General features: G+C 41.6%; 1 protein-coding gene across 2 annotated transcripts; it reads left to right on the forward strand.

The window, feature by feature from the left end:
* The first annotated feature begins 1,323 nt into the window (after nucleotides 1-1,323).
* LOC131722732 (zinc finger protein 883-like) lies at nucleotides 1,324-26,519 on the forward strand. 2 transcript variants are annotated; one of them, XM_059015752.1, is made up of 4 exons: nucleotides 1,326-1,460; nucleotides 7,605-7,728; nucleotides 21,365-23,500; nucleotides 24,316-26,519. In XM_059015752.1, exons 3-4 carry the CDS (start codon nucleotides 21,400-21,402, stop codon nucleotides 24,339-24,341), a joined length of 2,127 nt encoding a protein of 708 aa, XP_058871735.1. In that variant the 5' UTR covers nucleotides 1,326-1,460; nucleotides 7,605-7,728; nucleotides 21,365-21,399; the 3' UTR covers nucleotides 24,342-26,519. The 2 variants fall into 2 exon arrangements, with proteins under 2 accessions (XP_058871734.1, XP_058871735.1); XM_059015751.1 differs by having other exon boundaries at nucleotides 1,324-1,460; nucleotides 21,365-26,519.
* The last annotated feature ends 719 nt before the right edge of the window (nucleotides 26,520-27,238 follow it).

The raw sequence follows: 27,238 nt of genomic DNA on the forward strand, positions 1-27,238 counted from the left end.
CTTGACCAGATGATTGTGGGTTTAATCCCAGGTGGGGGGACACTGCTGCTGTACCCTTGAGCAAGGTGCTTTACCTTGATTGCTCCAATAAAACCCAACTGTATAAATGGGTAAATGTATGTAAAAATAATGTGATATCTTGTAACAATTGGAAGTTGCCCTGGATAAGGGTGTCTGTTAAGACATTAATAATATCTGATTTCTTTATTCATTCAATACATTTAGTTTATTAACCTGCTCTGTCACTCCACTGGGTAGTTATTCATATAATAAAAAGCATTTCATTCAAAGAGCTTTAGTTTTCTAACGCCTCTCAGGTTTTTCTTGTGGAATGGGACGCTTTTTAATCACAATAAGAAACCTCAGGACATCTTTTCAAAGCTTTTACACCAGTCTTTAATGAACTCCTATTTATTTTAAAGAGGTAAACCACCTGTTCATTTTACAAAACTAGAACCACACAGCTGAGTAATACACTGTATTTCAAGCCCTCTTCAGCACTCTTAATGTGTTTAGTTTTTCATGTTGTACATTAACATGATGTCTTGTCCTTTTTTAAATCAATAGCAGTTAATTAAAGGCTGGAGGAAGCGCTTTGATAACGCGTCCCCTCGAGTCTCACAGAGCAGCGCACTCCTTGGCGTGTCTCATTGCTGGTGACTCTTCTGCTGCTGTGGACGCGGCTCTGTTGCCTGGTTTAGTTCGCAGCGCAGTCTGAGGAAGATTCTAAATCTGTGCCGCTGGACAGCAGGGAGGAATACTGTCCTGGATAAAGAATAGGAGACAAGAATACAGTTTAAGAGAAACTAAATAAAAGCATGGGGTAGAAATAGCAGAGGTTACTGCCTGGAAGTTTACTCGTAAAGAATGACCTTTCTGCGACCCTGTGCTGTATTTACCAAAAACAAGTTCACACGCACTGAACCTCCAAGACTAGCGAAGAGAAAGCTATGAAACTGCGACCATGCCTACGCCATTGTGGATCTGTTTGCGACAACGGCGCTAAACTTGAATTAACTTAATATACGTCTAAAAACATTATCAGGCCTATACCGTTAGTGTTTAAACATCTTGTTCTGAAGAAAAGGACGGGAAATAACAATATCTGTACAAAACACAGATTACATATCCGCGAAAAACTCTCTGCATCGGCGCTGCTGCCTCCAGTCACAGCGCCCCGGGTGATAAAAGGCTGTACCAACTCCGGCATGGGGAGGGGGTTACCTGAATTAAAATTGTATTCACTGGAAAAACTAGAGCTATAAACACCTCGATTATGATGTTAAAATTGAAAGTCATATTCATTTTTTATTAAAAGATCCGCGGTATCACAATTCCTTTTGCGGTCCATATTAGATGAATTGTTAAACCGCGCTGATCAGTTTGTATTTTGTGATTGGTATATTCCTCGTTCTGTGGGAGACAGACCCGTTCAGACACTGAGGGAGAGCAGAGAGGAGGTGAGAGAGTCTGCATGGAGCTCTACAATGTGTTTATAAACTACAGAGCGCTGTTATATTGTATTATTTTGAAAGGTCCGGGTTGTAGTGTGGTAGGAGCGCGTTGTTTTATCCGTTCAGACACTGAGGGAGAGCAGAGAGGAGGTGAGAGAGTCTGCATGGAGCTCTACAATGTGTTTATAAACTACAGAGCGCTGTTATATTGTATTATTTTGAAAGGTCCGGGTTGTAGTGTGGTAGGAGCGCGTTGTTTTATCCGTTCAGACACTGAGGGAGAGCAGAGAGGAGGTGAGAGAGTCTGCATGGAGCTCTACAATGTGTTTATAAACTACAGAGCGCTGTTATATTGTATTATTTTGAAAGGTCCGGGTTGTAGTGTGCTAGGAGCGCGTTGTTTTATCCGTTCAGACACTGAGGGAGAGCAGAGAGGAGGTGAGAGAGTCTGCATGGAGCTCTACAATGTGTTTATAAACTACAGTCTTCAGGGAACCAGGGAGAGAGGCAGATAGATAAGTTCCTGCTTTTTGTAATTGTAAGTACTACATTTGGTGACATTGTAAGGTGGTGTTTGAATTGGTTGAGTTTGTGTGTGATTAGTACCAGGTGAGTGGCTAAATTGATTAGCAGTTGATTTTGCTATTTGATTGGTTTCCACACAGTTTAGTTGGTTCTTTTGCCAAGCAGGGGTAACAACATTTATTCAAGCAGCTTATTTTAGCGCCAGCACGAAGTGCCAGCAAACAGAAGAGCCTCAACAAAAGAGCCGGGAGTCTAGCTGTGGGAGTCCAGCGAGGGGAGGCCTGCGCTGAGACGCTGTTCGACTAGATCCGAACCTCCCAGCGCTCTGGAAGAAGCCATCTACTAGTCAGGTCTGTATCCTCCACCCCACTGCTCCTACTGTGCCTTTTGTCTTGCTTGTCCTGCTATGACTGTCTCTCACATCCCTGTTCTGTCCTCCCGTCCTCGTCCTCTGCCCTCCCTCCGCTGTTGCTCCTCCAACCCCTCTAACCTCATTTCTCTGCCTCTCCCCCCCTCCCGCACACTCTCTGGTGCACTCTGGAACTGTCACTCTTCTGCTAACAAAGCTGATTTCATCTCTGCCTTTGCCTCCCACCTCTCGCTCGATTTCCTTGCTCTCACTGAAACCTGGCTGTCCCCTGATAACACTGTTACTCCTGCTGCCCTGTCCTCTCTCTACGTCCTGTCCCATACCCCGCGTCTCACCGGACGGGGAGGTGGGACGGGTCTTCTCCTCTCTCCCTCCTTACTCTTTTCTGTCCCCTCTGATCTCACCTCCCTCTCTGTCACTACCTTTGAATTTCATGCAGTCCAACTAACCTCTCCCTGTCAACTCCTGCTCATTGTTTTGTACCGCCCCCCTGGGCCTCTCACTCACTTTCTGGATGAACTCGACTATCTACTCTCCTCCCTCCCCTCTCTGTCTACCCCGACTGTCCTGTTGGGTGACTTCAACATCCATCTCTCCAACCCCAGCCACTCTGCTGGATTCCTCCCTCTCCTTCACTCCTTCGACTTCTGTCTCTCTCCGTCCCCTCCTACCCACAAAGCTGGCCGTCAACTGGACCTCACCTTCTCCAGGGCCTGCTGCCCCTCCAACCTCTCTGTCACCCCCCTGGACCTCTCTGATCACTATTTCATCTCTTTTTCTCTGTCTCTCCCCCCTCTCCCTGCTCCTCCTACCCCCACTGTCACCTCTCGCCATAACCTCCGCTCTCTCTCCCCCTCTGTCCTTGCCTCCACTGCTCTCTCTCACCTCCCTCCTATCGACTCCTTTTCACAACTCTCCGTAGACTCTGCTACCTCCACCCTCTTCTCCTCACTCACCTCCTCCCTCGACTCCCTCTGTCCCCTCACCTCCCGACCCGCTCGCCCCTCCCCTCCCCATCCCTGGCTCTCCTCTGTGCTCCGCTCGGCAAGAATCACACTGCGATCTGCTGAAAAGAAATGGAAGAGAACCAAACTCCCTGCTGCCCTAGACCTTTACCGCACTCTTCTCTCCTCCTTCTCCTCTACTCTCTCCTCTGCTAAATGTGCTTATTTCCAATCTGTAATCCAAGCCTCCACTAACAACCCACGTAAACTATTCTCTACCTTCTCCTCCCTCCTAAACCCTCCCCCCCCTCCTCCTCCCTCCTCTATCTCCCCTGACGACTTTGCCTCCTTCTTCTCTTCTAAAATCTCAGATATCCGCAAACTCTTTAACACCTCTCCCTCCCCCGCACCCCCTCCTGCTCCAACCCCTACACCCACTACATCCCCTACTAACTCGCCCTCCCTCTCCACCTTCTTGCCCCTCTCAGACTCTGACCTCTCCTCCCTGCTCCAGGGTCACAAACCCACCACGTGTGCCTTGGACCCCCTCCCCACTCACCTCTTTCAAGCTGCTGCTCCTGCTCTACTCCCCTTCATCTCCTCCCTCCTCAACACCTCTCTACTTTCTGGCATCTTCCCCTCTGCCTTCAAAAAAGCCTCTATCACTCCCCTCCTCAAAAAACCTACCCTCGACCCCACCTCCCTCCAGAGCTACCGTCCTGTCTCCCTCCTACCCTTCCTCTCCAAAACCCTCGAGCGGACTGTACACCGCCAGCTCTCTGCTTTCCTGTCCAACCACTCTCTGCTTGACCCTCTCCAATCTGGCTTCCGCTCTGCTCACTCCACTGAAACCGCCCTTCTCTCTGTCACCAACTCACTTAAGTGTGCCCGAGCTGCCTCTCTCTCCTCTGTCCTAATTCTCCTCGACCTCTCTGCTGCCTTTGACACTGTTGATCACTCTATTCTACTATCATCTCTTGCTGACCTGGGGATCTCTGGCACTGCTCTGGCCTGGTTCTCCTCCTACCTCTCCAACCGCACTTACCAGGTAACCTGGCGTGGAGCAACCTCCACACCTCACCCTCTCTTGACTGGAGTCCCCCAAGGGTCAGTCTTGGGTCCTCTCCTGTTCTCTCTCTACACCCGCTCCCTGGGCCCCCTCATCGCATCCTATGGTTTCTCATACCATTTCTATGCTGATGATGCTCAGATTTTCCTCTCCTTCCCCACCTCTGACTCCACCATCTCCTCCCGTATCTCTACCTGTCTGTCTGCTATTTCCTCCTGGATGCACTCGCATCACCTCAAACTCAACCTCTCTAAATCTGACCTCCTTTTCTTTCCCTCCTCCTCCCCCTCCTCTGATCTCTCTATCTCTGTTCCTCTGGAATCTACCACACTCTCTCCCTCTTCCTCAGCTAAAAACCTTGGAGTCACCCTGGACCCCTGCCTCTCTTATTCCCAGCACATCTCCACTCTGGCACGCACTTGCAGATTCTTCCTGAGCAACATCCGAAGAATCCGACCCTTCCTCACCAACTATGCTACCCAGCTCCTGGTCCAGGCCCTGGTACTCTCCCGCCTAGACTACTGCAACTCCCTCCTGGCTGGCCTCCCTGCGTCCGCCACCCGTCCGCTCCAGCTCATCCAGAACTCTGCTGCTCGCCTGGTGTTCTCTCTACCTCGCTTCGCCCACGCTACTCCACTACTCCGCTCGCTCCACTGGCTCCTGATCACCGCTCGCATCCAGTTCAAGACTCTTGTACTAGCCTACAGATGCCTTGATCAGACTGCACCCAGCTACCTCCAGACCCTCATCTCTCCCTACACCCCCACTCGACCTCTCCGCTCCGCCTGCACTAGAAGACTGGCTCTACCTCCGCTACGCTCCCCTGCCTCCCGAGCCCGCTCCTTCTCCACCCTTGCTCCGCAGTGGTGGAACGACCTTCCTACAGATGTCAGGACTGCCCAGTCCCTGACCACATTCCGGCGCCTCCTTAAGACTCACCTCTTCAAACAGCACCTGTAGAACTCCTCTGTTGTATCCTGGGACACTATCACCCTTCATTTAAATATGCTTTATTTTGCTCTTATCTGCCCCCTATTTTACTGCATTTAATCCTGTACCTCAGAATATTGTAATCTCCCAAGTGTTTAATCTGTAGTATTTTGTACTTAATCATATCCTGATGTAACTATCACTACTTAATCATATCCTGATGTAACTTTCACTATTATCTGCTGTATTATTGAATTGTGGTTTGTCACACTTGAGAATTATTGTATTTCTTGTTCTTATTGTATGACTTATATTGTAACACTTGAATGTATTTGTATTTGCTTGCGATTGTAAGTCGCCCTGGATAAGGGCGTCTGCTAAGAAATAAATAATAATAATAATAATAATACAGAGCGCTGTTATATTGTATTATTTTGAAAGGTCCGGGTTGTAGTGTGGTAGGAGCGCGTTGTTTTATCCGTTCAGACACTGAGGGAGAGCAGAGAGGAGGTGAGAGAGTCTGCATGGAGCTCTACAATGTGTTTATAAACTACAGAGCGCTGTTATATTGTATTATTTTGAAAGGTCCGGGTTGTAGTGTGGTAGGAGCGCGTTGTTTTATCCGTTCAGACACTGAGGGAGAGCAGAGAGGAGGTGAGAGAGTCTGCATGGAGCTCTACAATGTGTTTATAAACTACAGAGCGCTGTTATATTGTATTATTTTGAAAGGTCCGGGTTGTAGTGTGGTAGGAGCGCGTTGTTTTATCCGTTCAGACACTGAGGGAGAGCAGAGAGGAGGTGAGAGAGTCTGCATGGAGCTCTACAATGTGTTTATAAACTACAGAGCGCTGTTATATTGTATTATTTTGAAAGGTCCGGGTTGTAGTGTGCTAGGAGCGCGTTGTTTTATCCGTTCAGACACTGAGGGAGAGCAGAGAGGAGGTGAGAGAGTCTGCATGGAGCTCTACAATGTGTTTATAAACTACAGAGCGCTGTTATATTGTATTATTTTGAAAGGTCCGGGTTGTAGTGTGGTAGGAGCGCGTTGTTTTATCCGTTCAGACACTGAGGGAGAGCAGAGAGGAGGTGAGAGAGTCTGCATGGAGCTCTACAATGTGTTTATAAACTACAGAGCGCTGTTATATTGTATTATTTTGAAAGGTCCGGGTTGTAGTGTGGTAGGAGCGCGTTGTTTTATCCGTTCAGACACTGAGGGAGAGCAGAGAGGAGGTGAGAGAGTCTGCATGGAGCTCTACAATGTGTTTATAAACTACAGAGCGCTGTTATATTGTATTATTTTGAAAGGTCCGGGTTGTAGTGTGGTAGGAGCGCGTTGTTTTATCCGTTCAGACACTGAGGGAGAGCAGAGAGGAGGTGAGAGAGTCTGCATGGAGCTCTACAATGTGTTTATAAACTACAGAGCGCTGTTATATTGTATTATTTTGAAAGGTCCGGGTTGTAGTGTGCTAGGAGCGCGTTGTTTTATCCGTTCAGACACTGAGGGAGAGCAGAGAGGAGGTGAGAGAGTCTGCATGGAGCTCTACAATGTGTTTATAAACTACAGAGCGCTGTTATATTGTATTATTTTGAAAGGTCCGGGTTGTAGTGTGGTAGGAGCGCGTTGTTTTTGTGTGTGTGTGTTGTATTTGTGAAGCGGCGTGGCTGTGTCAAATTTAACTCGTTATGAAAACATCTAGCGGGTAAATAATGTCTGGCGGTCTCGCAATTTTTGTCGTGAATTTTTTTTTTTTTTTTTTTTTTTTTTGCTTTTTTCTGTTCTTGAGACAGCGTGCAAGTTAGAGCCTAGCAATCGATGATTTAAAAAAGAGATCAAATATATATTTCAGTATCAAATAATTATTTCACTGACTGCAGTGTGGGTTCAAGTGTACCGTTAAGATTGTAACAGGAGCGGTTTCCAAAGCGTGAATCCTGAGCACATCCCATTGTTTTACACTTACCTGAACACGCATGGGAAACTGGCTTTCTATCCCGCTTAATCTTGTATTGATCCGGGTCCTGTCATTCCCGTCGTGCATCTGTGTGATGGACAGTTTTGTTCCCGCTCTTTCCACTGCAGTTCTCGTGCTGTAATCGTGCCCCCCCCCCTTCTCCCTTCCCCCTCCCCCCTCCCCCCTCCACTCCCCCCTCCAAATAAACGGCCTCTTTCACAGTATCTTAAACTGTATTCCTGTAATCTCATAGTGCTGTATACATCTGTGAAAGTGAACCAAAGCAAATAATATATGAATTGTAAAAGAAAAAATCTCTGCTCTCCTTGAACTAAACTAAACATTTCAACACATTTTCAGATTTGGAGTGGCTGGTAACGGCTCTCACCTGAAGAGCAGAAAGGACACATTCACTGAGGAGACGGTCAGAGCGAGTGACTAGAGCACTAGAGCCGTGCTGCACATCACACTGACAATACCTGAAGTAAGTGTCTCTCTCTCTATTCATTCAACTTCAATCAGCTTCATACTCGGCTTATATTGTCTCATTGTAACTGAGTGTGTCAGAGCAGTCACTGTGTTACTGGGCAGGATTGTAATTGTGTGCAATGCTTTGTTTATTATTGTGACATTGTTGCTTAATATATTACAGAAAGAAATGTGTCTGAAAGGCTAAGAGTTTAGCACAAGAATGCGCGTTACAGTACAATTAATCTCTGTTATTTTCACAGATTAAAAAGGGCTGATCACTTGCTTTTAAATTAATTTTTCAGTAGATCTCTTTTCCATGACTCATTTCCGACTGTTTCTTAAGTGAACAGTACTGTGCAAGTTATTGCTGTACACACAGAGGTGCCTCAAATCAATACTATGCAAGTTATTGCTCTGCACACAGAGGTGCCTCAAATCAATACTATGCAAGTTATTGCTGTACACACAGAGGTGCCTCAGATCAATACTATGCAAGTTATTGCTCTGCACACAGAGGTGCCTCAAATCAATACTATGCAAGTTATTGCTCTGCACACAGAGGTGCCTCAAATCAGTAATTGCAGTAACATTCTAAACAATTAGCCTTGTTTTTAATAAGTAAAAACTTTATAAGGACAATGAAAAAGTGCCATGGCCATGAAAAAAAAAAGTTGTATTTATCAAAAGCATCTCTCCCTGTATTTGTACTAAAGGGTGTCTATCAATGCAGGCTGTATTATTATTGTTCTCTTTGTGCCTTTACTTTACAGGCATTTAAAATTACTGTTAAAAAAACAACATTTTCATAAGTCCAGCTTCCATACACTTTAGCTATCAATGGTAGATGCATGTTTTAGTCACACATTTGTAAATATGTCACATTTTGACTCTGGGTATGTTACCAAGTTATTATTATTTATTTATTAGCAGACGCCCTTATCCAGGGCGACTTACAATTGTTACAAGATATCACATTATTTTTTTACATTCAGTTACCCATTTATACAGTTGGGTTTTTACTGGGTTAGCAATCTAGGTAAAGTACCTTGCTCAAGGGTACAGCAGCAGTGTCTCCACCTGGGATTGAACCCACGACCCTCCAGTCAAGAGTCCAGAGCCCTAACCACTACTCCACACTGCTGCCCAGTTACTAATATTTTCTTGGGATGAAGGAAAATATTTTAGTGATTCAAAATAATGGTGTTTAAATTAAACCAAATGTCACAGCCATAACATTTTCTTGGTAAAGTTTCTATAAAAGTTGGATACTACATTATATATTTTGTTCAGACTTTCTCTGCAAAGCTAATTTTTTAAAATGTATGTTCTGGAATAAACATGTTGACCCTTTCTAATAGTAAGTGCCCAGATTAGCGTCATGGACGTGACAGTTCTGGATGTGACTGGTAGTAAACTTGATGAGATTGCAGAGTAATCCCATGTCTTATCATGCACAAGCTAAATATTAATTGAAATCACTGAAGGGCATCAGAGCACATTGTCATGAGACCATATAAACAGATCTCAAGACCAAACAATCACGTCGCTCATCTTAATGGGGATTAAAGTGTTTTCTGTCATCTGCTGGTCTTACATTTTTGTGTTCATGTTAACGCCCCTCCATAGTAAAATGTTAAAATGACAGTTGGTGGCAATGTGCTGAAACACGCACATTTCATTGATTTACTGTAACATCAACAAAATACACGTCCCTTTAAACTGCAGTCTCATCGTGTTAGTTCAGTCACTTCATTCAAAGCACTTGCGTTTCACTTTGCATCTCGTTATTATAACCATTCAGGACGCACTTCAAGAAGCTTTTATTTCTTATTTCTGTGCCAGTTTACATGTTTTATTTAATAATAGGGGTGCTCTGATAATCGGGAGCCTGTCTGCATGGCACCGATAAGAGGAAATAAAAACACACACACTCGTCTATCTGCAGTATTTTAGCCGATAATGTACACCCATATACATGATTGAATTTCATCCAGCACAGAATTTAATGTTTGCTCAGGCATGCTTACTAATGATGCAAGAACATTGAGACACTCATTTTACCAGTGCTGTGTAACGTGTGATCACCCTGCAGTAAATAAGTCTCAAAAGAGCGGTGTTTGGATTTTTAATATCTGAAGACAACAATAGGATAGCGAGTTGTGTGCAGCAGAACAGACTTGATGCTGCATTAAATCCAGCGATGGACTGCGAGTAGAATATTATTCTGATGCTTTAAAAAAAAAATAGGTTGAATCCTAAATAACACTGATGGTTTAAAATTGTTATTATTATTATTATTATTAGTATTAAAAAAACCCAGAGATGTACCCTACTTAGCTCAATCCAGACGGTTGTCATGCTGATGCGCTGGGGAGGCCGCACTTTGGTTGATCCCCGGAGCCAGCATCGCAGCCGTTGTGTGTGCTGATGCGCCAGGGAGGCAAAATAAGCTGATCCCTGGAGCCAGCATTACACTTCAGCCATTAACACCAGACAGAAGGATATCTACATCATCATATGGAAGGAAACGTAAATGGATGGAGACGCATATGGATCACATTAGTTTACTGTAAAGCTACGTCTTAGTTGGTGCTTATCTTGGCGAGAGCCGAGTTCAAATCAGCATGAAGTTTTAACATCTACTCTCGTGTAATGGAAATAATTATTATTATTATTAGTAATTGTGTATCTTGCTCAATCTCATTGGGTGCGGGTGTATTCTGTGGCTTTTTGAAGCTGTAATTGATTACTGTGCTGTCTTGTTCAGTAACTAATTCAAGTTTGTCTGAATTTTGTAAGCGGTTATTTTCATGAGATCTTTTTGTTTTTGATGAAGTGAACAGTTTAAGCTGTGCTTCATTTTGAAGCAGTGTATGCTTACAATAAGAATGGAACGGCCGCTGTTGTAGTTCACATTGTCTAGACTGTGTTTCTTTTCTACTGTACAGTACAGGTAGAGGTTATGATACGCAATGCTAGACAGCAAGTGGCTATACAAATTAATGTCACATTGTATATTTTTACTAGTACAAATGCAAAATGTTATTTTTGTGTGACTGTTGTAAAACAAATGTATAAATTGCTGTCCAGCACACAGTATAATACTACGTTATTCTTTGTATTCATTTTCTGAAGTAAATGCAACACGTAAACAATACCTGTTCGTTTTAACATTCATAATTGTAAAACAGTTTCAATTTGGCCCTGGGTCTTGTTCTAGTAGTTTACAATAGCTTACATGCACTGTCTATTATTATCGGTATCGGCCGATATGGACAGAGAACCATCGACTATCAGCATCGGACAAGAAAATCTTTATCAGTGCACCCCGAATTACTGCAGCACTTCATGACTGTCAGCACATTACTTTATACTCTGAATTACTGCAGCACTTCATGACTGTCACTACATTACTTTATACTCTGAATTACTGCAGCACATCATGACTGTCATTACATTACTTTATACTCTGAATTACTGCAGCACTTCATGACTGTCAGCACATTACTTTATACTCTGAATTACTGCAGCACTTCATGACTGTCAGCACATTACTTTATACTCTGAATTACTGCAGCACTTCATGACTGTCACTACATTACTTTATACTCTGAATTACTGCAGCACTTCATGACTGTCACTACATTACTTTATACTCTGAATTACAGCAGCACTTCATGACTGTCAGCACGTTACTTTATACTCTGAATTACTGCAGCACTTCATGACTGTCACTACATTACTTTATACTCTGAATTACTGCAGCACTTCATGACTGTCACTACATTACTTTATACTCTGAATTACTGCAGCACTTCATGACTGTCACTACATTACTTTATACTCTGAATTACTGCAGCACTTCATGACTGTCAGCACATTACTTTATACTCTGAATTACTGCAGCACTTCATGACTGTCAGCACATTACTTTATACTCTGAATTACTGCAGCACTTCATGACTGTCAGCACATTACTTTATACTCTGAATTACTGCAGCACTTCATGACTGTCAGCACATTACTTTATACTCTGAATTACTGCAGCACTTCATGACTGTCAGCACATTACTTTATACTCTGAATTACTGCAGCACTTCATGACTGTCACTACATTACTTTATACTCTGAATTACTGCAGCACTTCATGACTGTCAGCACATTACTTTATACTCTGAATTACTGCTGCACTTCATGACAGCACATTACTTTATACTCTGAATTACTGCAGCACTTCATGACTGTCAGCACATTACTTTATACTCTGAATTACTGCAGCACTTCATGACTGTCAGCACATTACTTTATACTCTGAATTACTGCAGCACTTCATGACTGTCACTACATTACTTTATACTCTGAATTACTGCAGCACTTCATGACTGTCAGCACGTTACTTTATACTCTGAATTACTGCAGCACTTCATGACTGTCACTACATTACTTTATACTCTGAATTACTGCAGCACTTCATCACTGTCAGCACATTACTTTATACTCTGAATTACTGCAGCACTTCATCACTGTCAGCACATTACTTTATACTCTGAATTACTGCAGCACTTCATGACTGTCAGCACATTACTTTATACTCTGAATTACTGCAGCACTTCATGACTGTCAGCACATTACTTTATACTCTGAATTACTGCAGCACTTCATGACTGTCAGCACATTACTTTATACTCTGAATTACGGCAGCACTTCATGACTGTCACTACATTACTTTATACTCTGAATTACTGCAGCACTTCATGACTGTCACTACATTACTTTATACTCTGAATTACAGCAGCACTTCATGACTGTCAGCACGTTACTTTATACTCTGAATTACTGCAGCACTTCATGACTGTCACTACATTACTTTATACTCTGAATTACTGCAGCACTTCATGACTGTCACTACATTACTTTATACTCTGAATTACTGCAGCACTTCATGACTGTCACTACATTACTTTATACTCTGAATTACTGCAGCACTTCATGACTGTCAGCACATTACTTTATACTCTGAATTACTGCAGCACTTCATGACTGTCAGCACATTACTTTATACTCTGAATTACTGCAGCACTTCATGACTGTCAGCACATTACTTTATACTCTGAATTACTGCAGCACTTCATGACTGTCAGCACATTACTTTATACTCTGAATTACTGCAGCACTTCATGACTGTCAGCACATTACTTTATACTCTGAATTACTGCAGCACTTCATGACTGTCACTACATTACTTTATACTCTGAATTACTGCAGCACTTCATGACTGTCAGCACATTACTTTATACTCTGAATTACTGCTGCACTTCAAAACAGCACATTACTTTATACTCTGAATTACTGCAGCACTTCATGACTGTCAGCACATTACTTTATACTCTGAATTACTGCAGCACTTCATGACTGTCAGCACATTACTTTATACTCTGAATTACTGCAGCACTTCATGACTGTCACTACATTACTTTATACTCTGAATTACTGCAGCACTTCATGACTGTCAGCACGTTACTTTATACTCTGAATTACTGCAGCACTTCATGACTGTCACTACATTACTTTATACTCTGAATTACTGCAGCACTTCATCACTGTCACTACATTACTTTATACTCTGAATTACTGCAGCACTTCATCACTGTCAGCACATTACTTTATACTCTGAATTACTGCAGCACTTCATGACTGTCAGCACATTACTTTATACTCTGAATTACTGCAGCACTTCATGACTGTCAGCACATTACTTTATACTCTGAATTACTGCAGCACTTCATGACTGTCAGCACATTACTTTATACTCTGAATTACTGCAGCACTTCATGACTGTCACTACATTACTTTATACTCTGAATTACTGCAGCACTTCATGACTGTCAGCACATTACTTTATACTGTGAATTACTGCAGCACTTCATCACTGTCACTACATTACTTTATACTCTGAATTACTGCAGCACTTCATGACTGTCAGCACATTACTTTATACTCTGAATTACTGCAGCACTTCATGACTGTCACTACATTACTTTATACTCTGAATTACTGCAGCACTTCATGACTCTCAGCACATTACTTTATACTCTGAATTACTGCAGCACTTCATGACTGTCAGCACATTACTTTATACTCTGAATTACTGCAGCACTTCATGACTGTCAGCACATTACTTTATACTCTGAATTACTGCAGCACTTCATGACTGTCAGCACATTACTTTATACTCTGAATTACTGCAGCACTTCATGACTGTCACTACATTACTTTATACTCTGAATTACTGCAGCACTTCATGACTGTCAGCACATTACTTTATACTCTGAATTACTGCAGCACTTCATGACTGTCACTACATTACTTTATACTCTGAATTACTGCAGCACTTCATGACTGTCAGCACATTACTTTATACTCTGAATTACTGCAGCACTTCATGACTGTCAGCACATTACTTTATACTCTGAATTACTGCAGCACTTCATGACTGTCAGCACATTACTTTATACTCTGAATTACTGCAGCACTTCATGACTGTCAGTACATTACTTTATACTCTGAATTACTGCAGCACTTCATGACTGTCAGCACATTACTTTATACTCTGAATTACTGCAGCACTTCATGACTGTCACTACATTACTTTATACTCTGAATTACTGCAGCACTTCATCACTGTCAGCACATTACTTTATACTCTGAATTACTGCAGCACTTCATGACTGTCAGCACATTACTTTATACTCTGAATTACTGCAGCACTTCATGACTGTCACTACATTACTTTATACTCTGAATTACTGCAGCACTTCATGACTGTCACTACATTACTTTATACTCTGAATTACTGCAGCACTTCATGACTGTCAGCACATTACTTTATACTCTGAATTACTGCAGCACTTCATGACTGTCACTACATTACTTTATACTCTGAATTACTGCAGCACTTCATGACTGTCACTACATTACTTTATACTCTGAATTACTGCAGCACTTCATGACTGTCAGCACATTACTTTATACTCTGAATTACTGCAGCACTTCATGACTGTCAGCACATTACTTTATACTCTGAATTACTGCAGCACTTCATGACTGTCACTACATTACTTTATACTCTGAATTTTTTGCCATAAAACATCTGCTGCAAATAAAGTATTTTTTGTTGTAGAGGAAAAAAAGAAAAGAGATGAGTCCCCTTTGGTTATATTATTATTATTATTTGTATTATTAATAGAGATGAGTGCCCTTTGGTTATATTATTATTATTATTTGTATTAATAGAGATGAATGCCATTTGTTTATATTATTATTATTTGTATTATTAATAGAGATGAGTGCCCTTTGTTTATATTATTATTATTATTTGTATTATTAATAGAGATGAGTGCCCTTTGGTTATATTATTATTATTTGTATTATTAATAGAGATGAGTGTCCTTTGGTTATATTATTATTATTATTTGTATTATTAATAGAGATGAGTGCCCTTTGGTTATATTATTATTATTATTATTATTTGTATTAATAGAGATGAGTGTCCTTTGTTTATATTATTATTATTTGTATTATTAATAGAGATGAGTTTCCTTTGGTTATATTATTATTATTATTTGTATTATTAATAGAGATGAGTGCCCTTTGGTTATATTATTATTATTATTATTTGTATTATTAATAGAGATGAGTGCCCTTTGGTTATATTATTATTATTTGTATTATTAATAGAGATGAGTGTCCTTTGGTTATATTATTATTATTATTTGTATTATTAATAGAGATGAGTGCCCTTTGTTTATATTATTATTATTTGTATTATTAATAGAGATGAGTGCCCTTTGTTTATATTATTATTATTTGTATTATTAATAGAGATGAGTGCCCTTTGTTTATATTATTATTATTATTTGTATTATTAATAGAGATGAGTGCTCTTTGGTTATATTATTATTATTTGTATTATTAATAGAGATGAGTGCTCTTTGGTTATATTATTATTTGTATTCTTGTTTGCGGTGCGGATGAAATGCCGCTGCCATTATTTGTTATTGTTTTGTATTTTGTATTTTAAAAACCTCGTGAGGATGCGTGACTGATCAGCTACTGATTATTTAACTAGCTGACAGTCACGCATCCTTATTAAACTCGTGCAGACTGTGGCCGAGGGGTAATAATTAATTAACAGCTAGTTAACCCCTCGGCCAGAGTATAAAATACGTGCTGGCTGAAAACCAGCACGATACGTGTGTGGTTCCTTTTGTTTTGTGTTTGTTTAAGTCTTTTATTTCCTATTGTTTAATAAATGAACTGAATGCCGTAGCGTTTCAGTGTTGCCCCGCCAGTACCTGTTTGTTTTGGTTTTGTGTTTCTGGTCTGAAGTCATGCACTGCAAGCCATCTTGTTCACAATCTCCTATTTAAAATAACACATCTGCAATCATTTCAGTCTTGAATGCAGAAAATAACTATAAACAGATGTGGCAATGAATTAACAAAGTTATGTGAAAGTTGAGTTTTGTGCATTTTCAGATTAACACTTGAACCGCCGAAAGGTTCATTTGGCGTCTATTTTAAAACAGCTTCGATATGAAAATGAAAAACAATCGGATACAACTTCATATTTTTATTTATGAACACCATATATAACATTTGCACAGCAAAAACACTGTATATCACATATACATAAATATGAAAACTGTAATACACATTACACAATAAACTACTGTGTAAACAGGTGTAGAAAGTTGTATGCACATACAAAATTATAAAAAATAAATAACTAGTTCTAAAAATAAAACAAAAATATAACATAACAAGCGACATGAATGCGCTTTGAGGGAAACAGAGTTCAAAGGCACATCTATTACAGCTGTCTAATTAGTACAATCCACACAGAAAACACACTGTTCAACTTTACCAGTGCATGTGCCACAGACTGCCTGTTCTCAACGGGCGCAGGCTTCCAGTGTTTTGTTTCTGTTGCATTTAGCAGCCTGGCCTTGTCTTTTCCTTCGTGTGCCAGTGGGTGCAGCGCTGGCTGAAGGTTGAGGGGCATTTGCAAGCCGGATTGCACTTCTCTGATCAAAATGTTTCTGCTGCAGCTCCAGGGCTAGCTGCAGAATGAAGTTCCTCCGGGAGATTGTGTTCCCGGTGCACTCCTTGTACAAAACAAAAGCCAGGTCCAAAACATAAAAAAAACAGCCACAGGTCACCTGCGAGAACCACCTTTGATAGAATACTGCCGTGCTATTTGATCAAGTACATCCACACCATACTCCGTTGTGTTGTAAAGTGAAACACTCTCTGGCTTTCGTTTAGCTTTGTCCTGATGGTCACTGATTTATGCAGAGAGCTTAGAATTAATAATAATAATAATAATAATAATAATAATAATAATAATAATAATAATAATAATAGTAGTAATAATAATATATGATGTGTAGAATGACTTTCATCAGTGTTTCAAGCACTCAACAGGATTATAATAGGCGGTTGTATTGCAATGTTTTACTGTTCTGTATTTAATATGCATTTTTTGTAAATGGCCCCAACATTTAATCTCAACCTTGTGGGATAAGCCATTACAAAGAAACATTTCAAGAATAATGTCTACACATAAGATTGTTAGTGATATGAGCGAGTTTCTGAAAATTTGCTCGGTGATTTCATTTCCTGCAAAGGGTGAAAGTGCTATTTTAATGATATTTCTGTAAGTTTCAGTAGTTTGACGTGTACAAAAGCAGCTGACAGCACTTACATCATTATATAATAATTGGATTGTTAGGGAACTTGTAAATAAATGACCTACCTGCTTGAAAAATCATACTGTTAGTTGGATGGGAAAATGTTTATTTGCATGTAAATCATGATATTATGTGAAGATTGGAACTAAGTTTTAGGCTACCAATAATCAGGATAATAATTAGAATTAATAGTAGAAGATGCTGAACTGGAAAATGCTGCCAATCTGTCTGCGGGGTAGGTTTTCTCTGGAGGGTTCCCAGCCCAGAATAAAGAAAAGGAGACTCTCGCTCTCTAAACTAGGAGGGCTATCCTTGACTGCTCTTGAGAAATATTATTTGGCTGCAAGGCTATATTTGGTGCAATACTGGATTTTCAAAAATTTTAATGCCGGTTGTACCCGGTTGTACCCACATGAAACCATTTTGAAAACTATCTGACTATTCATTCCTACCTGGTCCAAAAAACAGCAAAACAGCTGCTATAAATCATTCACATGTGAACGATGATGTCATGGTGACGGTAGACGCCCATTTTAAGGCGTTTTAAACAACCATTGGTTGTTTACCAAATGACTGACATCTCCAAAGGCTCCAACAACCAATCAGGGATGGTTTTATATACTTTCAAAACAAAAGTAGTTAGACAGAAAGCTAGATGAGTTAGTTTATTTATTTTTTTCTCTGTCTGGAGATTTGGCGATCACAAGTACAAGCTTACCAGAAAACAAAATATCAACTGTCGTGAAATATTCACAGGATAAACATCAGAGATGACCGTCCAATCAAAATGCATTTCACTGAAGCCCCAGCCCAAGAGAAATACATTTTATTATGAGGTGCAGCATTTCAGTATCTTAGGTTTCGGTTTAGACGACTGGTATATACCATGATTTTAAAGTGCAGCATTACTGGAGAGCAGACTAAATTGCTTTACAGTACCAAGAATGCTTACCGACTGTGGCAAAGTGGTTTGCAGTGTACAGGTGCAGGAGTGATGTGGTGTGTAATTATCAGACAGAGATTTGTAATCCAGTTGGAAGTCATTTATTTTTAACAATCCAGGTCTGGTGACCAAATAATGATCCCTGGCAATACACAGCAATGTGTAGAGCACGGGGTAAATAATAACGGGTTTGCAGTCTCAAATAAAACACACAAGTATCCCTCCTACAATATAAATACACGGTCACCAATCCTGGGTGCATGCTGTAGTGCTCGTGGTGGGTTGTACAGGTTTATCAGTGACAATAGTGCAGTGCTGTTCCAGGTTTTGTGCTGGCCCTTGGCAACAGCTCTGGAATGTGTTAGCCATCTATTAATACAACAACAATTATAGGCAAAATAAAACACTCACGATAAGTTATCACGATACTGCACAGGTCCTTCCAGGTTATTTTCTCGTAACCAAAGCAAAGGAACAGATTGCGATTCTCCGTCCCCATTCATGCCGTCACACATGACCCCTTGGTAAACAAGTGCAGCTGCCCCTCCAATCTGCGACTGCCACGTCTTTTCCCTTCCAGGTCAATGAGTTAATTAACCGGAGTTCCACCCCCTTTCTAGCTGGCCCTTGAACCCTGGGAAAGAACTGTCGGGCCAGCCCGTCCAAGGTACAACTCTGTTCTCGCTACTTATCGCACTGACAGGTCAAGAGGGAGATTTACCACCAAGAATCACTGTGTTTCTGTCACACTGACCCAAAAGAAAACTTTAATTTTTATTACAGAAAGTGTTGATGAGTTGTCAGATCTGTCTGATGTTGAACTTCTTCACATTACGCAGCCATCAAACAATTTGGTGTAAAATGATCCTGATACACAAGTCGAAAGTCACGTTCTGTCAGTCAGACCTCAAACAGGTAGAATGTTCACCGGAGCGGAAGGGTTAAAAGCAGCAGGAGATGGTGCCTCCCTTCCAAATCGAGGCAGATCATTCCACACCTGTGGGGCTCTGAAGCTGAACGCTCTGCCACCTGCCTGCTTTCTCTGTGTCCTTGGAATACTTGTCATGGGTAAGAAAATACATGGGAGTTACTGTTTACATTTCCATGTGAGACGAGTTGTCAGACAGATGTGTAAATGAAGACAATAACACCTGTTTCTTGAAACATCTGATTTGCATGTTTTCAATGCTCCGCTCCATTTCTGATGACAGAATGAAATCTTAATTGGCACGGAATGACCACCTTGGAGTAGAAACACACAAATGACAGGCTTGCTGTTGATTTAAACACTTCCGCCTCTGTGTTCTGGGAGGGGAAATGTCTTCACACAAGGGGTGGTTGATATGATGTCATCGGGCACGCACTGCAGTTCAGGGGCTATGTGCGCGCATACTGGGCCAAAGCCAGCCTAGGTCTGTGCTCAAGTGTAAACGGGCTCAAATGATAGGAATCTTAATCTGATAGACCCTGTGACAAAGCACGAATGAATCTGAATCAACAATCTCCCTCTCGACCTGTGAGAGCACTGTACAGCAGGAATTGCGTGCCCCGTACTGAATGTTTCGGCAGTTCATTCCGGGGGCAGTCGGAAGCCGGCCATTCAGGAAAGGGATGGCGTCACGGTAACAGGAGTCCCCGCCCTAGTACGGTAAGCAAAGTTTCATTCATGAATTGGAAGAGACGTGATTGAACTAGCTATCGGAGGGGGCGGGGCTGAGGGTACCTTAGGGGGATGTGATGTCATAATCGGTTCCTTTGTTGTGGTTGATGGGAGGAAACGAGGACTGTTTGGAGCGAGGGTTAAGTGCTTTGTGTTTGTTTTGCAACCGTGTGTCTCTTATCATTCTCAGAATAATTAACCCTTTGCGGTCCTATGTCGGACCTGGTCGGACATTGCAATTATTCCTATCCGGTCCAATGTCGGACCCTGTCCGACATCATCAAAAAAACACAATAACGGGTTTCTAGTCGTTTTTTCTCCGGAAAAAGCCGAGAAAACCATTCAATGGCCGAGTGGGAGCGACAGGAGCCGAGACAAGCCGATAAAAATAAAAAAAAGGACGTATCTCATGAATAGTCATACTTGCCCCTGGCATCGGATAGGGGCAATCATAAGGAAACAAGCTGACTGATACTGTATCAGCGCACAGAGAATATTACGGACATTTGCAGAGCTTTTTTGAGATGTTATAGTAATAAAATAATGACTTGGATCACGTTATTGAGGAGTTTGGTGATAAAATGAGTGATCAGGAGATGATTGATCGGTATGTACTATTATTATTATTATTATTATTATTGTTATTATTATTTATTTATTTATTAGCATATGTGAAAGCTATAGCAAACGAAAGGGTGGGGCGGGGCTGGAGATGCCTAATGAGTGCTTTGTTGATATGCAGGGCCTTTTAAACCCGTTTGACTGGGGAAAAAAATATTTTTAAACAGCACGTCTAAAATTAACTGTGCATGTGAAAATAAATTGGACCTGACGTGCCTGACACGCACTTAATAAATGGACTGCAAATCTGGGAGCTGCAGTCTGGGCCCAGCGATTCACCCGGACTTCACCGCACCTGCACTTAATCAAGCATCGCTGTTTCCAGCACCGCACCTGCACTACGAGCACGCACTGTCCAGAGACGTGACTGTGTTTGTGTTGTGTTTGTGGTTTTTGTGATTATTATTAAGGGACTGCAACCCCTTGTTTTGATGCTGGCAATACCCATTGCTGGGTAGAGCCAGCTTTATTATTTAATTTTTGTTCAAGAAATAAAAAGGAACTTGAACCGTGAACTTTGGGTTTGTCCTTGTCTGGAGCACCTGCATCACCCTTTCACTACTCACTACAACCCACACATTCACAGACCCTGAGTCAGTTCAGGTCCGAGCTGTAAGTGTAAACACACCGATAGAGAACAGATCGTAATACTTCATTTCATTTTCTGCTTTCAGGACTGCCTTATCCTGGTGAAAGCCAAGGAACAAAGATGGAGTTGGTACCTATCTGCATTAAACAGGAGATGCCTGAACTGCAGCCTGTCCACATGAAAGAAGAGACTGAACTGGAGCCTGTCCACATGAAAGAAGAGACTGAACTGGAGCCTGTCCACATGAAAGAAGAGACTGAACTGGAGTCTGTCCACATTAAAGAAGAGACTGAACTGGGGCCTGTCCACATTAAAGAAGAGACTGAACTGGAGCCTGTCCACATGAAAGAAGAGACTGAACTGGAGCCTGTCCACATGAAAGAAGAGACTGAACTGGAGTCTGTCCACATTAAAGAAGAGACTGAACTGGGGCCTGTCCACATTAAAGAAGAGACTGAACTGGAGCCTGTCCACATTAAAGAAGAGACTGAACTGGAGCCTGTCCACATGAAAGAAGAAGAGACTGAACTGGAGCCTGTCCACATTAAAGAGGAAGAGACTGAACTGGAGCCTGTCCACATTAAAGAGGAAGAGACTGAACTGGAGCCTGTCCACATTAAAGAAGAGACTGAACTGGAGCCTGTGCACATGAAAGAGGAGACTGAACTGGAGCCTGTCCACATTAAAGAAGAAGAGACTGAACTGGAGCCTGTCCACATTAAAGAGGAAGAGGCTGAACTGGAGCCTGTCCACATTAAAGAAGAGACTGAACTGGAGCCTGTGCACATGAAAGAGGAGACTGAACTGGAGCCTGTCCACATTAAAGAAGAGGCTGAACTGGAGCCTGTCCACATTAAAGAAGAGACTGAACTGGAGCCTGTCCACATTAAAGAAGAGACTGAACTGGAGCCTGTCCACATTAAAGAAGAGACTGGACTGGAGCCTGTCCACATTGAAGGGGAATCTGTTGACTTGTTTAAGGATACAGAAAATATATCCTGGCCAAAGATATTACATCAGTGTAATAAATGTGGGCAGAGCTTCAGCAAGCCAGGAAGCCTAAAAACACACCAGCAGAGTCACACTGGAGAGAAGCCGCACCACTGTACTGAATGTGGAAAGAGCTTCCGTGAGTTAGTAGTCCTAAAAAGACACCAGCGACTTCACACTGGAGAGAAGCCGTATCAATGTACTGTATGTGGGAAGTGCTTCAATGCGTCAGGAAGCCTAAAAAGACACCAGCGACTTCACACTGGAGAGAAGCCATATCAATGTACTGAATGTGGGAAAAGCTTCACTGAGAAAGGAAAACTAAACAAACACCAGCGAATTCACACTGGAGAGAAGCCGTATCAATGTACTGAATGTGGGAAGAGCTTTAGTGCGTCAGGAAACCTAAAAAAACACCAGCGAATTCACACTGGAGAGAAGCCGTATCAATGTACTGAATGTGGAAAGCGCTTCACTGACAAAGGAACTCGAAACAAACACCAGCTAATTCACACTGGAGAGAAGCTGTATCAGTGTATTGAATGTGGGAAGAGTTTCACGGAGTCAGGAAGCCTAAAAAGACACCATCGATTTCACACTAGAGAGAAGCCGTATCAATGTACTGAATGTGGAAAGCGCTTCACTGAGAAAGGAACACTAAACAAACACCAGCGAATTCACACTGGAGAGAAGCCATATCAATGTACTGAATGTGGGAAGTGCTTCAATGCGTCAGGAAACCTAAAAACACACCAGCGACTTCACACTAGAGAGAAGCCGTATCAATGTACTGAATGTGGAAAGCGCTTCATTGACAAAGGAACACTAAACAAACACCAGCGAATTCACACTGGAGAGAAGCCGTATCAATGTACTGAATGTGGGAAGTGCTTCAATGCGTCAGGAAACCTAAAAACACACCAGCGACTTCACACTAGAGAGAAGCCATATCAATGTATTGAATGTGGAGAGAGCTTCACCAACAAAGGAAAACTAGAAAAACATCACAGAATTCACACCGGAGAGAAGCCACACCACTGTACTGACTGTGGGAAGAGCTTCAGTGTGTCAGGAAAACTAAAAATACACCAGCGCATTCACACTGGAGAGAAGCCATATCAATGTATTGAATGTGGAAAGAGCTTCACTGACAAAGAAAAATTAAAAAAACACCAGCGAATTCACACTGGAGAGAAGCCGTATCACTGTGTTGAATGTGGAGAGAGCTTCAGTGAGTCAGGAAACCTAAATAAACACCAGCGCAGTCACACTGGAGAGAAGCCGTATCACTGTGTTGAATGTGGGGAGAGCTTTAGGCAGTCAGGAACACTAAAAGAACACCAGCGCATTCACACTGGAGAGAAGCCGTATCATTGTGTTGAATGTGGGGAGAGCTTTAGGCAGTCAGGAACACTAAAAACACACCAGCGCAGTCACACTGGAGAGAAGCCGTATCATTGTGTTGAATGTGGGGAGAGCTTTAGGCAGTCAGGAACACTAAAAACACACCAGCGCAGTCACACTGGAGAGAAGCCGTATCATTGTGTTGAATGTGGGGAGAGCTTTAGGCAGTCAGGAACACTAAAAACACACCAGCGCAGTCACACTGGAGAGAAGCCGTATCATTGTGTTGAATGTGGGGAGAGCTTTAGGCAGTCAGGAACACTAAAAACACACCAGCGCAGTCACACTGGAGAGAAGCCGTATCATTGTGTTGAATGTGGGGAGAGCTTTAGGCAGTCAGGAACACTAAAAACACACCAGCGCAGTCACACTGGAGAGAAGCCGTATCATTGTGTTGAATGTGGGGAGAGCTTTAGGCAGTCAGGAACACTAAAAACACACCAGCGCAGTCACACTGGAGAGAAGCCGTATCACTGTGTTGAATGTGGGGAGAGCTTTAGGCAGTCAGGAACACTAAAAACACACCAGCGAATTCACACTGGATCCAGCCTCCCTCCTCTCCCAGTCCCTCACCTCTCCACCCTGCTTGCTTGAGTGTGTGGAGAGCTGTCTGATTCCTTGTCTCTCTCTCTCACCCTGCAGTAAATGAAGGGGGTCCCCAGGAGTGAGCCAGCCTGAATCCAGAGACACTGAGAAGGGGAGCATGTCAAACTGAAGGAGACAGACCCATTCTTTCAGAATGAACTGCATTGGAAATTAATCTCACTTATCATGCTGTGAGGATTTATGCCAAGCTTGTTTCTGTGAACACATTAAACAACGTTGCCGATAACACATCATATTTTTAAAATACCATTACTGTACCAGTGTCGGTGAGAAAAGAAGTAAATTATTTAAAAGAATCTAAAACTAAAACTCTCTTCATGGGTGTGGCAGCAGTGTGCCCTTCATATTACTAGAATGGCCTGTAAGCTATTGCACCAGTGCAAGCACAAGCTGAAACAACCTTTTTTTCTTTTTTTTTTATTTCACGTGGTGCAAACTTTGCACTGGAGCAAGTGCTGTTTTGGGTTTGAATGAACTTGACTGCTTTGAGTGTTTAAAGGGCACATACAGACCTTTTATTTTATTGTGTTACATGTTCCCATGTGTTTACGTAAGGTGTTTATTGTTTTCATTTTTTTATACATTTTGACCACTTTTTTAAACTTTTAAATTGCATTCCCTGCCTCAAGATGGCTTCCCATGTACCTACATGGACCTCTCAGAACTACATTTCCCATCATCCTCCTCCTGCTCACATATGTAACTGAGATGAATTTACCAGTGAGCAGGAGGATGATGGGAAATGTAGTTCTGAGAGGTCCTTGAGGCAGTGAATGCAATTTAAAAGTTTAAAAAAGTGGACAAAATATAAAAATAAAACAACAAATTAAACAATATGCACACCTTCTGTAAGCAGTTGTAGACACATGGGAACATGCGACACAATCAAATAAAAAGGTCCTTATGCACCCTTTAAGTACTGAGAACCTCCAAGCTTGTTGTATACTGGAGCCCTGCTTCAATGCAGTGGGATTGAAATACAATTCCTATCATTTTTATTGTGTAAATTGCTGTGTGTGCAATTATGACAGACCCACAATATCAGAGCTGTATAAATATACTGTAAAGCATGAAAGGTTTGCAAGTAAAAGAGTCATAAAAGTTGCATTTACTCAAATCTGCAATACATACATGCTACAACATTACCATCATTACTACATTCATAGTTATACAGTTTATGAATAATTGATATAAACAATCTGCAGAGTGAAGTTGCCTCAGACTGTTTGACAGAAAGATAGCTGGTGCTTTTGTGGAATCACCATTAGCTGTTTATTCCTTTTGGGCAAAATATGGCTTGTTTGCTTGTATTTTGTATCAGTATGATATCATTAGAGTGACAATGCAGTACATCCAAAGGCAGGCTTAGTTATTTATAAAGGATTTCATTGACGTTGAGTTTGAGTTCCTGTATGTTTTCCAGTATCTGTGTGTATAAAGGGCACATTATTATGTTTCCATTACCTCTGTATGTAAAAGGTTTGTCATTGTTTAAACTGTTAATGATTCCTGAGATACAGATCTGCAGTGGAACTGAACAAACCCAAGAGAGACATTGAAAAAGGGGAAGATGCTGCTGTTTGTGGTGAATATTCCCTGAAGATGATATTAATACATGAAAGTGTATTATAAATGTAACTGGACAGATTAATGAAATATGTGTCTTGAAGAAAAAGGGCTCCTTTCCTGCAGACACACTGAACTGTGTGACCCCTGAACTAGGTGAGCAGGGCTGGGTGGCATCTGGACTGGATTAGGCTGAAAGGACAGTTGAATTCTGTACAGATAATTCACAGCGGCAACAAGAAGCGGTTTGACGCGAGGAAGACATAATTGTAACACTATCACGTACAATTGAAATGTTAATTGTTTAGTTTGCACACCTTGTGTGTGAAATAACTTTTTAGTGAAACTTGATTAAGTAACAATAAGTAATCTATCTCATAGTTGTATGAAGAATTTATTTTAAAGTAATCTTGCTATATCGTTAAACAATTTACTATTAGTAAGCTTTAGTGTGATCTGTTGTAAGATTGTCTGAAACATTTCAGTTTAGGCTGTGTGTGTGTGTGTGAGTGTAAGCAGTGTCATATTTCACTGGTCCTGCTAGATGCTTTAACGCAGGCTGAGAGCTTTGACTTTATGACTGTTATGCTTAGAAAACCAAGAGATTGACTTAATGACTTTTGTGATTTCTGTTTAATATTTGTGCTCTGAATACAATACTACTATTGATGAAACATTCCTTGTGTCTAGAGTGTGTATGTGGGTTCATAGTAAATCCTCAATCGTGTAAAACATCAAATAGGTTTTATAAGAGAACTAATCAATCTAGATAAAACTCTAAACTACCAATTATAGAATTGTTCTTAGCGGCTTCATGAAATGAGAAATGGGATTACCTCTGTGTCATGGAATTCCTTTGCTAGTGTATCATGATGTAAGCCCTGGAGTGTGGGCTCAGTCTTCATGAAATGAGAAATGGAATTCCTTTGCTAGTGTCTCATGATGTAAGCCCTGGAGTGTGGGCTCAGTCTTTATGAAATGAGAAATGGAATTCCTTTGCTAGTGTATCATGATGTAAGCCCTGGAGTGTGGGCTCAGTCTTCATGAAATGAGAAATGGAATTCCTTTGCTAGTGTATCATGATGTAAGCCCTGGAGTGTGGGCTCAGTCTTCATGAAATGAGAAATGGAATTCCTTTGCTAGTGTAAGCCCTGGAGTGTGGGCTCAGTCTTCATGAAATGAGAAATGGGATTCCTTTGCTAGTGTCTCATGATGTAAGCCCTGGAGTGTGGGCTCAGTCTTCATGAAATGAGAAATGGAATTCCTTTGCTAGTGTATCATGATGTAAGCCCTGGAGTGTGGGCTCAGTCTTCATGAAATGAGAAATGGAATTCCTTTGCTAGTGTATCATGATGTAAGCCCTGGAGTGTGGGCTCAGTCTTCATGAAATGAG

This window comes from Acipenser ruthenus, chromosome 51 (assembly GCF_902713425.1).
Source record: "Acipenser ruthenus chromosome 51, fAciRut3.2 maternal haplotype, whole genome shotgun sequence".
Classification (NCBI taxonomy): domain Eukaryota; kingdom Metazoa; phylum Chordata; class Actinopteri; order Acipenseriformes; family Acipenseridae; genus Acipenser; species Acipenser ruthenus.

What these genes read in the sequence shown, in the direction of transcription:
- LOC131722732 (XM_059015751.1), top strand. Translation starts at nt 21,400, where the DNA reads ATGGAGTTGGTACCTATCTGCATTAAACAGGAGATGCCTGAACTGCAG.